At 35.8% G+C, this 14,604-nt stretch overlaps 1 protein-coding gene across 7 annotated transcripts in view; it reads left to right on the forward strand.

Annotated features, from left to right (window-relative positions):
- The window catches only part of CDC42BPA (CDC42 binding protein kinase alpha), a 310,403-nt gene that overhangs the window by 211,976 nt on the left and 83,823 nt on the right, over positions 1 to 14,604 (forward strand). For 6 of the 7 annotated variants that reach the window (XM_058533588.1, XM_058533582.1, XM_058533586.1 and 3 more), the window contains 2 exons: positions 5,434 to 5,681; positions 10,605 to 10,710. In XM_058533588.1, the coding sequence (XP_058389571.1) occupies positions 5,434 to 5,681; positions 10,605 to 10,710 (354 nt within the window). The remainder of the gene's footprint in view (positions 1 to 5,433; positions 5,682 to 10,604; positions 10,711 to 14,604) is intronic. The other variant, XM_058533583.1, reaches the window with a different exon arrangement.

Below are 14,604 nucleotides of genomic sequence, written 5' to 3' on the forward strand. Positions count from 1 at the left end.
CGCAAGAAGATAAACATAGAATTACCATATGACCCAGGAATTTACCTCCTAGGTATCTACCCAAAAGAACTGTAAGCAGGAACTGAAACAGATATTTATACACCAGTGTTTATTGAAACATTATTATAGTAGCCAAAAGGTAGAAACAACTCAGGTGTCCATCAACAGATGGAGAAACAAAAAATGGTATGTAAATACAATGGAATATCATTCAACCATAGAAAGGGATGAAGTTCTGATACGTGCTCCAACATGAATGAATCTTGATAACATTATGCTAAGTGAAAGAAGCCAGACAGAAAAGGACAGATATTGTATGACTCTACCTGTATGAAATATCTAGAATAGGCAAATTGATTGAGATAGAAAGGAGAATAGAGGCTACCAGGGGCTGGGTGGAGGGAGTAATGAGGAGTTTATTCCTTAATGGTTATAGAATTTCTCTTTGGGATGATGAAAAGTTTTGGAAATACATAGTGGTGATGGTTGCACAACATTGTGAATGCAATTAATACCAATGAACTGTACACTTAAAAGGGTTAAAATGGCAAAATTTATGTTATATATATTTTTCCACTTTAAAAAAAATTAACAATGTAGTATACCCAAAACCACTGAATTGTGCACTTTAAATGGGTAAATAGTATGGTATGTGAATTGTGTCTCAATAAGGCTGTTTAAAAAACAAAAACAACTTTTCAATGATTGTGATCATGTGCTACAAGAATTTTTTTTTACCCTGTTGTGTTAGTTTGCTAGGGCTGCTGTACAAATTACCACAAACTGGGTGGCTGAAAACCCAGGAATTTATGGTCTTAATTATGATGGCTAGAAGTCCAAAATCAAGGTGTTAGCAGGGTTGGCTTCTGATGGTTTGCTGACAGTGTTTCACATTCCTTGGCTTGTAGATATATCACCCTGATTTTCTTAATCTTCATATGGTGTACTCCCTGTATGCATGACTCTCAGTGCAAATTTGTTCTGTTTATAAGGACACGGTCATATTGGAATAGAACCAACCTTAATGACCTCACTTAAGTTGGTTACCTCAATAAAAACCCTATTTTTCTTTTCTTTTTTTCCACCCTTATTGAAGTATAACTGACAAATAAAAATTGTAGATACTTAAGGTGTAAAATGTGATGTTTAGATATACACACACATTGTGAAATGTTTAGCACAATCAAGTTAATTAACATATCCATCACCACACGCAGTTATCTTTTTTTTTGCTGAAAACAGTTAAGATCCATTCTCTTAGCAAATTTCAAGGATACAATACAGTATTGTTAACTGTAGTCACCCTGGTTTACATTAGATCTCCAGAATTTATTCATCCTACATAATCTGAAGTTTTGTACCATTTGACCAACATTTCCCCATTTCCCCCACCCCCCAGCCCTTGGCAACCACCATTCTACTCTGCTTTTAAGAATTTGACCTTTTTAGATTCCACATATAAGTCAGATCATGCAGTATTTAAGGCCCGATTTTTAAATATGGTTGCATTCTGAGGTACTGGTGGTTAGTGCTTCAACATATGATTTTTGGAGGGACACAGTTCAACCCTTAACACATATTTATGACTTGAGAGTGTGATATATTCATTTTTACTCCTTATTACATAATTGTCACAAACATAGTTTTAATGATTATAGAAATATATCCATTTATCCAATTCCCTACTATTAAATATATATTTTTCACTTTTGCAATGTTATAATTACCATGAACATCTTTATGCACAGCTTTTTCAGTATCATCTTCTTAGAACACCTACCTGGGAATGAACTTGTCAAATCATTTTAAGGCACTTGTTACATGCCACAAATCTTTGCAGGTATAAGAAGCATTTCTTGCCTTATTAGTAGATTGTTTATTAATCATATTTTCTCTTTGTGAATTATCTCTTTAAGTCATTTGCCCATTTAATTTTGTAGTCTTAATGTTTTTCTTATCCATTCATATAAACTCTTTGCATAGTAAAAATTGTACTTTTCCTTATATTTTCCACTACTATTTTACCAACTTATAATTTGCCTTTTAATTTTGGTCTTGTTTCTTTTTAAAATTACAGACAATTTGTTTTTACTTTCCTCAGTGTTTCTTCTATTGCTTCACAGCTTGGCCTGTCTTTCTTTTTTCAGAGTTTGCTAAGTATGTAATTCTGCTTTTTTCCTGGTTGTTTCTATTGGGTTTAAAAATATTTAACTCTAATCAATTTGGAATTTGTTTTGCTAAATGGTATGATGTGAGAATCATTTTGTTCTTTTATTGCTAGCTAGTGGTTCCAATTTCATTAGTTAGTCACTGCCTTCCTCAGTGATTGAAGATGTCTCGTATATTGAGTTAAATAATTTTGGGGTGGAAATATGTTACACTGATACTTATTAGGGATTTATAGTGTGTTTTAATATCTGAATAGAATATTCTCTCCCCTTTTTTACTCTTCTTCCTTTTTCAGGATTTTCTTTGGTATTTTTACCATTTTATTTTTGCCTATGTACTAGGAACATTTGTCTCCATCCCACACCCCTGCACTACCTCCCACATTAAAAAAAAATTTTTTTTTTGGCTTACAAGAAAGATAATTTGAGAAAAATTGAATACATATAATTTTTTTTTTTTTTTTGGTGAGGAAGATCAGCCCTGAGCTAACATCCATGCTAATCCTCCTCTTTTTGCTGAGGAAGACCAGCTCTGAGACTACATCTGTTGCCAATCCTCCTCCTTTTTTTTGCCCCAAAGCCCCAGTAGATAGTTGTATGTCATAGTTGCACATCCTTCTAGTTGCTGTATGTGGGACGCGGCCTCAGCATGGCCGGAGAAGTGGTGCGTCAGTGCGCGCCCAGGATCCGAACCCGGGCCACCAGTAGCGGAGCGCACGCACTTAACCACTAAGCCACGGGGCCAGCCCTGAATACATATAATTTTAATCTTCCCCTTGGTATTTTTCTATGTTTTTTCGAGCCTTCTTTTACATCTTTTGTAAAGACTTGTAGTTTTTTCGTATAATTCAGACATTATTCACTATTGTTATTCCTCATATGTGTGTGTATTAGTTTCTGGTGATTTTTGTTTGATCGTTTTTGCTATTAACAATGAAATTTTTTACTATGTTTTCTTATAGCTTATTCTGCTGTCTAGAAGTACTATTGATTTGTGTTTATCTTATATGCCTTTGTTTTACTCAACTTTATCAATTCTAGCACTTTTCAGTGGATTTATTTGCATTTTCTAGGTGAACAGTTATATTAAATGGAAATGATAATGATTTTATCACTTTTCTTTCTAATATTCTTTTCTTATAACTATTTAACATATTACTTGGTCAGACAGAATATCTAAAAACTGATATTAAATAAGAGAGATAATGGAAAACATCCTTTTTGTTATTACTTCTGTTGTTTCACCAATAGGTATTATTTTTTCTGATAGCTTGAAATGGATACTTTTTAAGTTAGGAGAATTACTGTACTCTCTTTTTGTTTTATTTTATTGTGGGACTTGGGGTAGTATTTGGCATTGGTATTGGATTTTATCAAATACTTTTGGGCAAGGGTACCTACTGAGATTATCATATGGATTTATTTTTATTTAGTCTGTTAAAATAATGCAATTTTTGCACATTTATTAATAAGTTTGCTAATACTAAATTACCTTCAATACCTACAATAAAACCTGTTCTTTTGCAGTAGATTGTTCTTTTTTACATATGGTTTAATTTTGTTTGTCAGCATTTTATTTGGCTTTTTTACAACCTTAGCAATAAGTGAAGTGAGTCTATAACTTCTTTTGGTGGTGTCTTTGGTGGGTTTTGATTTCAGGGTAATTTTTACTTGAAACTTCTAGTACATGGCACTGCTATCCCAACAGCCAAACTTTACTAAACAGAACAGGAAACTAAAAGTGTTCTTTAGGTGATTAGAAAAAAGAAAGAGTAGTGTAGGTCAGTGGTCAGTGCCGCACATGTCAATTGAGGCGTCATTTTCATGGAGATGCATGAGAGTAAAGATCCAACTCGATGTGGCTCTTCCCAGTTTCAGCAGAGCTTTGCACGCCAGGCTGCCTCAGAACCTACTGGACAGTCTGGGTCTTGCATATGGTAGGCACTTCATAAGTCATTGGAATAAATGGTTAAATATTACAGTTGCTACCCCAGAGACATTTCTCAGGTCCACGTTGATGACTTTGGTTTTTAAAAAAATTATATACCTCAAATGTGAAGAAGCCGGCATAGTTTTCTTTTGACTTTAAACCAACTGCTGTTACCAGTTTTTCTGCTCTTAATACCAGCTTCCAAAAAGGACACAGTGTCCTCTCGAGCTTGATATCTTGTTGTCACTAAACATAAGCCCATAGGTTCTTTGGGTTTTAAAAGTTTTATTGTCGATCACCTGGGAAAATAGGTAACATATAACAAAGTAATAGAAATAAGTTACAAAGCTCAGGAAATTTTATAATCCTAATCTCTGGCTGTATCTTTCTGTTTACCCATTAGCCGTTAGCTGGAAGAACCTTTGGACTTTTACATTTTCCTTTCTTCCTTATTACTGAGAGTATATTTCAACCTAAGTTCTAAAAAGATAGCTTTCAACCAAATTTCTCCTTAATGCCCTACCTAAACGCAAAGAGACCTATCATTTTTTTCTAGAGAGGATATGAAGATGAATGGATTAGGCCTTGGTCATTTCTCCCTGGACCACTGAAGAAGAATTTTGTACATTCTAGCTCTACCATCTTCTCCCTGAATTTAATCTTTTAAAGACACAAATGTATTTATGACCTTTTACTGGTTCCACATCAGAAATAGGATGCAGTTAGATTTTTCCCTCACTCTATACACCAACAATAATTGTATATAAATTAGAAATTAAATGTAAAACAAATAATTATATGAATACCAGCAGAAAGTACAGATAAATATACAATCTTGGTGTGAGTAAGACTGTAAAATACAGGGGCCAGCCCAGTGGCGCAAGCGGTTAAGTGCGCGCGCTCCGCTGCAGTGGCCCGGGGTTCGCCAGTTCGGATCCCGGGCGCGCACCGATGCACTGCTAGGCAAGCCATGCTGTGGCGGCATCCCATACAAAGTGGAGGAAGATGGGCATGGATGTTAGCCCAGGGCCAGTCTTCCTCAGCAAAAAAAGAGGAGGATTGGCAGATGTTAGCATAGGGCTGGTCTCCTCACCAAAAAAAAAAAAAAAAAAAAGACTGTAAAGTACAACAATAAAGGAATATACACTGAGAAAGATATTTGCAGCATATGACAGACAAAAGGTTAATAGCATTAATAAAATATTATTTTTATGTGATGATATACAAAAATAATATTCAGTTATATGAACAGTCCTTTATATTATAGGAAGAAGTTATTATTTGATATTTCATTATTCTTATAGATGAACTAATCTTTTGTTATTACTTCTATAGCAGAAACAAATTAGTTACTCACCAGGAATATGCAGCATAGAACATCAGCAAGAGATAACCAAATTAAAGACTGATTTGGAAAAGAAAAGTATTTTTTATGAAGAAGAATTGTCTAAAAGAGAAGGAATACATGCAAATGAAATTAAAAATCTGAAGAAAGAATTGCATGATTCAGAAGGCCAGCAACTTGCTCTCAACAAAGAAATTATGATTTTGAAAGACAAATTGGAAAAAAACAGGAGAGAGAGGTAAGAATCAAGTTTTTACTCATCTAATAAATATTTATTGAGTGCCTGTTATGTGTCGGGGACTGGAGATACATAGGCAATAAGTGTATCCCAGTCCTCAAATAGACCAAAGTCAAGACTGCTAACTAGAAAATTGCAAGACAGTGTGATAGGCAAGCCAGTGGGTAAGTGTAGGAGTGCCCATAGCAGAGGCACAGAGATAACTTTGTTATGTCTAGGTTTTTTTGGACAAAATTATTTCTAAGCTAAGACAAAAGAAATAAGAAATATATAAGAGTGTCTAGGCAGAAGTAGCAGAATGTGCTAAGATCTAGAGGAAAAGAGGAGCATGGCCCATTCAGAAAATGAAAGCATAAATTATGTGTAAGCATAAGAAGAAAGATGAGAGTGGTGAAAATGAGGCTGGAAAGGAAAACAGAGGCAAGATCGTGAAGGAGTGTAAGGAATTTGAACTGTATCCTAAGGCCCTGGAGGGAAAATGACAATTACATTTGTTTTTGAAAGATTGCTCTTGCTACTGTGTGGAGAATGGATTGGAAGGAGCAGACTGCAGATAGGAATCTGACTGAGAGATGAGGCAGTTGGACCTTAGGTAGTGATAGTGAAGATGGAGAGAAGTGTTGGATTCAAAAGGTCTACTGAGAAGACAGAACCTGGAGGACGTAACGACCAGATGTGAGAAATGAGGAGCAGGAGAAATTATCAGTGATACTCTGGTTTCTAGATTTCAGGCAACTGAATGTGTGTGTGTTACTGTCATTCTCACCTTACATTGGAAGACTAAGTTTGTTCAGTTTGGTACATTCGTTCAGCAAAATTTTAGAACCTACTATGTGTAAAGCACTGGTGTAGGCGCTGAGAACACAGCAGCGAACACACAAGTCTCTCTCCTTATGGAGCTTTCCTTTAGTTATGGTAAAAGACTATGAACAAAATAAGTAAAATATAGAATATATTAGATAATGTAAATGCCAAGAACAAAAAATAGGGCAGAGGATGGGGGCTATGAAACATGAAGGGGGAGGATTAAATTATTTATATAGGATGGCCAGGGAAAATTATACTAAGAATGTAACTTCTCAATAAGGACTGAAGAAAGTGGGGGAGATATCTATAAATGTGTGAGAAGAAGATTCTACACAGAGAAGAACAAGTCTGTTAAAAAAAATAGTGAGATGGGGCCGGCCCAGTGGTGTAGTGGTTAAGTTTGCACATTCTGCTTTGGAGTCCCGGGGCTCGCCAGTTTGGATCCTGGGTGCAGACCTACTCACCGCTCATCAAGCCGTGCTGAGGTGGCGTCCCATATGGAGGAGCTACAACTCTACAACTATGGTACACAACTATGTACTGGGGCTTTGGGGAGAAAAAAGAAAAAGAGGAAGATTGGCAATAGATCTTAGCACAAGGCCAGTCTTCCTCAAAAAAAAAAAAAAAGAGAAGGCAAAACTGTAGAGATAGTAAAAAGATCAGTAGTTGCCAGGGATTATGGGGAGGGTGGGATGAATAGGCAGAGTACAGAGATTTTTAGGGCAGTGAACCCACTCTGTATGATACTACAATAGTGGATATATGTCATTATACTTTTGTCCAAACGCTGAGAGTGTACACCGCCACAGTGAACCCTAATGTAAACCATGGACTTTGAGTGATGATGATGTGTGAATGTAGGTTCATCGATTGTAGCAAGTGTACTACTCTGGTGGGGGATGTTGATGTGGGGAGGCTGTGCCTGGGGGCAACGGGATATGGGAAATCTCTGTACCTTCCTCTCAATAGTGCTGTGAAACCAGAACTTTTCTAAAAAATAAAGTCTATTAAAAATAATAATAATGAGGCCAGTGTAGCTGAAGTAGAGTTAAGGGGAAAGAATAGTAGGAGATGAGGATGAGAGGTTGTGGGGGCCAAATCATGTAGAACTTTAAATCCTGTTCAGTTGACTTACAGTTATTTACTCTGAGTAAAACCATTGCAGGGAAGTATTGCAGGATTTTGAGCAGAAGACTAACAGATACTGAGTTGTGTTTTAACAGGATTACTCTAACTACTGGGTGAAGAATAGTCTGAATTAGGTAAGAGAAAAACCAGTGAAACCATTTAGCAAGCTATTGCAATAATCCGGGCAAAAGATGATGGTGACTTGGGCCTAGGGTGATGGTAGAATTGGTGGTAAGAAATGTTCAAATTCTAATATTCTTTAAATATCATGATTTTTGCTGATGGAGTAGATATGGGGTGAGAAAAAAAGAGGAAGAATCAGGGATGATACTGAGGTTTTGGGCCTTAGCAATTAGTTGAATAGAGTTACCATTTAGGGAGGAAGACTACAGGAGAAGCACGTTTAGGGTGGGAGTATTATCAGGAGCTCATTTTAAACAAGTTATGTTTTGAGATGTTTATTAGATATCTAGGTGGGGATGTCAAGTAGGCCATGGTATAGACCGGCCTGGATTTCAGGGCGAGAGAAAATCCTGGGAGTATTTATCACTCACATGATATTTGAAGTGGTGAGACTATATGAGGTCACTTAGCAAATGAGTATAGATAGAAAAGAGGTCCAAGACTGAACCTTGGGACACTCCAATCTTTAGAAGTTAAGAAATGAGGAAGAAACAGCAAAATGGGTAGAGAAAGAGCAGCAAGAATGATAGGAAGGAGATCAGGCAAATTTGGTGCCTGGAAGCCATGTGATGAAAGCATATCAACTCTGTCTACATGTCAAATGAGATGAGGTCTGAATCAGTTAAGAGAAGGACCAAATAATGGCAATTGAGTTTAATGGTATGAAGGTCATTGGTAACTTTGATAAGAACAATTGCAGTGGAACAGTCAGGGCAAAGACTTGGGGAAGAGCAATTGGAGACAGAGGGTATAGTAACACTGTTATTACTTGGAGTCTTTTATTATAAAAGCAAGCCGTGCAATGAGGTCGTAGCTGGAGGAGAAATTTATCTGAAAAGAAGTTATTTTGCTTTTTGTTTTTGTTTTTATATTAGAAAAATAATACCACGCTTGTAGTCTCGATAGCAATCATCTAGTAGATGAGTCAGGAGAGAGGAGAAAAGTGCTGGAGCAGTGTGCTTGAGCAGTGCATAAGTGAATGGATTAGCCTTCGCTGTTTTTACCTCTAGTAAGAGAAGAGAAAGTAGAGTATATGGGCAGAGAGGAGGGTGGATGGGCTGTGGGACCTTGTTTATGTGTTGAGCTCTCTTGAGTTGGGCATGTTGAATCTGAGGTCCTTGGGAGACATCTTTGTGGAGATACCACGTCAGCACTTTGAAGCCCAGAAGAGCTTCCCGTGTAGATTCAGAGTTGGTCAGCATAACAGATAATAATTGAAATCAGGTAGTGTGGTAGATGAGATAGCTCTGGGAAAATGTGCAGAGAGAGAGAAGAGTCAGCACCTGAGACAGGCTGCCTGGGAGCATGGGCATTTACGGGAAGGGTAGAAGAAGGGGAGTTCATAGAGGCCACTGAAGAGAAGTCAGAGATGGAGGCTGAGTCCACACTGTGGTGTCACTGAAGCCACACGTCTCAGGATAAGGAGAAGGTAACGTTTCAAGAGGAGGGGGATGAACAACACTGTCAAAGGTAGCCAGTGGATTGGATGTAACAACAATTAGGACAGTGGTGAATTTTGAGTGGCAGAAGCCAGATTTTGGTGTCAACAGGCAATGAGAAAGTGGATACAGCAAACTCGCAAGATTTCAAGATGGTTAACAGTGAATGGGAAGACAAGGAAAGTGGAAAACGAAGTGTGACGTAGGGTTTAGGGGAGAGTTTGTTTATTTTGCTTAAATATGAGAGAGACTTAAGCTTTGTTTAATGCTAATAGGCAAAAACAACATAGTTTTACATAGAAATTGTACTCTTTAAATTGTACAACTTATTTGTGTACATATTTTTCTGAAAGGAGGCTTCTTTATAATTTTTCATGTTTCTGTTTATTTTTTGGAGTTGCTTCTGATTCAAGAAAGATTCTTAAACATAACTAAATTTCACATTTTGACTATAGATAATAAGGAAAGTGGCACATTGCTTGGACACAGGATGGTTTATTTTCCTGGAATTTATAATTTAAATTATAATTAATTTAATATTCATAATTTAGTAGTGTAAGGGATTTTTAAGATTACATTTTTAAAATCAACCATTACTTATATTCTTTGTTGACTTGGAAGCAATCATATAGAATTACCCAGAAGTGATCCACACTGAATTTCATTTACTGCTAGCATCCCCCATCACACCGCTATAGATGTGAGCCTTTTTATCCTCATTTCAACCCAGTGTTCGAAACTGATTCCCTTTCTCCCTTAGGAGGTTTTTTAAAAGTCTGTTAGAACTGTGTTTACCTCTAAGGGTGAGTCAGTTCTGCCCCCCAGAACTATCATTTTAAATAAGTTTTATAATATTAAATTTGTTGTGCATGTGTGTTTATATGTGCAGGTAGGTAGGTACTTAGGTGAGAAGGAAGGAAGGAAGGAGCGCAAGAAGAAAGGGCTGAGTATATTGAGAGACCCATTGTAAATTTAATTGTGAATTTTCTGTGCAATCTAGAGCTGAGTATGAGGAATCGTATTGTGGTCCATATATCCTCCAGTTTCCCTAACCTCCTCATTTTCCCATACTGTCTGGTATATACATAACCGAGTAAGATGAGCACAGTCAAGAAGGCTACAAATCGCATATGTCTTCCTCAGATTTTCAAATGAAAACCAAAGTAGATGTTATTAAGCAGACAAATCTAATTCAAAGGAAATGGTGGGGACTTTTCATTTTAAGGGAAAGGATTGGGATTTGGAACAATCAAGATATAAGTGACTTTTCAGAATAAAGCGTATGGTACAATAGGCAATCTGGGATGCCGTTATTTTAGCTTTAATTCAATTACTTTTTTTCCTTTTGTATTTTAAATTGTGTTAGTCAAAGTGAAAGGGAAGAATTTGAAAATGAGTTCAAACAACAGTATGAACGAGAGAAAGTGTTATTAACTGAAGAAAATAAAAAACTGACAAGTGAACTTGACAAGGTGAGTGATTCAACCTCATTTCTCTTCATGGAGCACATGCTAGATATTCAGCACTGTGGTAGAGATTGTGGATATAATTTTATATTTGGTGTACATTTTTGTTTAATATTCCTCCTGACATGCAAGGGTTACTTGAATGATACAGGTAATTTTTTGTTCTACCAATCTGTACAGGAGTCTTCTGGAGAGAGAATTTTGTTTATCTCATCTTATTCTTTGTCTCATTTATTTTTTGAGCCTCTATTCTTTATTTCACTTTCCATCTATTCTCTTTTTTACTCTTTTCTCTCATATTCATTACTTGATCTGTCAGGGTTGGCTAAGTTCATGCTGGCCCTTGGCAAGAGCAGGATCAATTAGGTCAAACTGGGGAAATTTTGAGAACTGTGATGTCATATTCGTGATGGAGAATGGTAGTGGCTAGAAATAATACCATTGGTAGGTAAGAGTCCAAAGAAACCCACTGCCTAAACTCTGTAGCTTGAATAAAGAGCAGAACCATACATTAAACGTCAAAGTAGCCAAATTTATGAACAAATTTCAAATACTTAAGTTAATGTTTTTCCATTTTGTATCTTAGATTTCTCAAACTGCTATCATTTTGCATTTCTTGTGCCAGTTTATTAAACAGTTGTAAAAATCCTAATATTAACCAGAAGGTTTAATAATTTTATTTACATTTAAATAAGAAGGTTTGGATAATTGTGTTTATGATTATTCTAGAGTTTTCCTCCAATAAAAGTATTATGTTTGATTAGTTGTTCCAGTAACAGATTGAAAGACCATGACTAGTCATAAAAGAGAGACTGCATTCTATCTCAGTTTTCCGTATATCTTTCTCTCACCACTTTCCCCATAATTATTTAGTTTTCTGAACGTTTAAAAATAACTTTGCTTGTTTGGCTGAAAACTACTTGAGAAAGAACTCTGTTAGTTCATTTTGTAAAGTCTTATAGAGCCGATGTACAAGCACTGTGGAAAGTGGCCAAATAGTAAGTCAGTATAAATGGATTTTTTAAACTATGAATAGTGTATGTATGAACGTTATCATGTGACTCTTAGGTTATTTCCACTAAATAAAATTAACAATATTTGAACTTTATCCAAATAGGTCATATAATTGTTATTTCATATGTTTGACTAATATGACTACAAAATTAATCATTTCTGTCTACAAGACGGAATTTTAAGATTCTGTTAAGAGTTATCTTGAGGTAAGAAATATTTTTAAACTCTAGAAGGCCACTTCATGTAGGATTTCTAAGCAAATTACCTAGTAAAAGATAGTACTATAGGTAAAGAAAAATTGAATTGGCAAATAGTCAAATTGAATGTAGATTAAATCTTGTATTCACCCCTTGGTTTTATTTCATTATTAACCATAAAGTTCTGCTGAGTTTACCAAAAAATACATATTTAGAGATAATTTTTGTGTGTGTGTGAGGAAGATCAGCCCTGAGCTAACATCCACGCCAATCCTCCTCTTTTTGCTGAGGAAGACTGGCCCTGGGCTAACATCTGTGCCCATCTTCCTCCACTTTATATGGGATGCCACCACAGCATGGCCTGACAAGCGGTGGGCGCCCAGGATCTGAACCCGGGCCACCAGCAGCGGAGCACGCTCACTTAACCGCTACATCACGTGGCCGGCTCCAGAGATAATTTTTAAACAATACTCTTTTGATTCTAATGAGACCTGAAGGATGAAAATAAAAGCGTATCTCCTAAGTTTATAAAAATAAAACATTACCTTTTCTTGGTATGTTGAAAGATATGGTGGAGGATGTGAGTAGAACTTTGAGAGCAAATTTGTATGGTAAGCAAGTATTCAATGAAAATGATAACAAGGAACTGTTTATTGCTGGAGAAATAGGGGAGGGTCTGGGGTTTCTGCTTCCCTTTGAACCTCTTCTCTACTTTTGCACCTTTTATTCAGCTTTTGCTTCTCTCTCTACATATCTCTCAGTCTACCTAACTGCACATCTTCACTGTCTCTTTCCATTTATTCGTTTTCTGGTTTGGTTTGAATTGGGTATTTTCCTCAAGAGGGATGACCAAAGAATACCTTTGCCTTTGCTACACCAGCTGTTCCACTGGGAACCAACTTGGAGAGAACTGGATTCCTTCTCAACAGAACTTCAGATGCAGAAGCCAAAAAGCAATTATTATATTAATTTTGAAATTAATATAATATATAACTAATAACTAAGAGATCCTCACATTCACGTTTCTAAACTCCAAAAATAAAAATTAAAAAGTAAATAGAAAAAAAGTATATTGATATTTTCAGAAGTCCGTAAGGCCCACTTTTATTAAAAGGTAACTTATTGCAAGTGAAATTAGCCATATTTGCCAGGGAGTGAAAGTAAATGGTTTCCAGTAAGAAAACATATCATTTGTGTCTTGTTTTTAAATTATTATTTTCCAAAAAAGCAAAATTACAAGAAAATATGGAAGTATTCAACATGAAAGTTACCCATGATCTCATCACCACAACTATTTTAATTTTATATGTTCCTTTCCAGGTTTTGTTTGTATACCTATTATTGCATAATTGCAGTCATGTATACATTCCATTTTCTAATCTACGTTTTCACTTAAAATGTTACGAGCATTGTTCCATATTCCTATGTTGTCTTATAATTATTATAAGCTAGATATGTCAATGTACAAATAGTAAAACCTTCTTATTCCCTAACATAAAAAATGAACTATTACTTAGGTAGAATTAACTATGTGCAGGTCTACTTCTGAGTTACTTATCATTTAATTCTCACAGTAACTTTCTGAGATATACCCTATTATTCTCACCATTTTATAGATGAGGAAACTGAGGCAAAGGGAGATTGAGCTACTTTCCTAATTGCAGAAATAGGAAGTAGCAGAATGGGATTGGAACAAGGGTGGTCTGGCTCCAGAGTCTATTGAGTAATAATAAAAAGATTAACTTTTATCTGACTAATACTAAACAAATCTATTGAAAACTACTTGTAACTCTTGTAACAAAGCAGTACAAAATCTGCATTTCCTCCTCTTCTTGCAAATCTCCAGCCGAAACCCCAACCACATTAGTTGGAAGGGCTGTCAAAAGCAATGGTAATCAATAAAGGATGTGTTGTGAGAATTAGTGAAGACACTGCATCTGCAAAAAACATTCTCAGAAGCAGCTGGTAGACTTATGGCTATGCTAACTTGAAGAGATTGATGAATCCTTTCAAGAAAAAGAAGGTTTCAAAGTGGACATAATGTCCAAAAAAAAAAATTTCAGAGCTCTTGGAATTAACCAGGAGAAGACAACTACAGAACATTATTGAGATAAATTAAGGAATATCTAAACAGATGGAGAGATATACCATAATAATGGGTTGGAAGACTCTATTGTTAGGATGGCAGTTCTTCCCTAATGGATCGTAGATTCAAGGAAATCCTTAGCAAAATTCTAGTAGGCTTTTTTGTTGGAATTGACAAGCTTATCCTTAAATTTATAGGGGAATACAAAAGGCCTATCATAGCCAAAATACTTGGGGGGGAAATAAACAGAAGTTGGAAAATTTACACTATGGAATTTTGAAACTTACTATAAATCTACGGTTATCAAAAGACTAGTATTGGCATAATGGAGTAAAGACTCCAAAAATTAAGTCCTCATGTTTATGATCAATTGATTTTCAGCAAAAGTGCCAAGCCAATTCAATAGGAGAAGAATAATCTTTTCAACAAATGGTGCTGGAACAATTGGATATCCATGTGCAAAAAAATTAACTTAGATCCTTACCTCATACCATATACAAAAATTAACTCGAAGTGGATTATAAACTGAAAACTATCATTTGTAATGATAAATTGGACTTCATCAAAATTTAAAGACAGCATTAAGAAAATGAAAAGACGTAC

Source organism: Diceros bicornis, chromosome 38, assembly GCF_020826845.1.
Source record: "Diceros bicornis minor isolate mBicDic1 chromosome 38, mDicBic1.mat.cur, whole genome shotgun sequence".
NCBI lineage: Eukaryota > Metazoa > Chordata > Mammalia > Perissodactyla > Rhinocerotidae > Diceros > Diceros bicornis.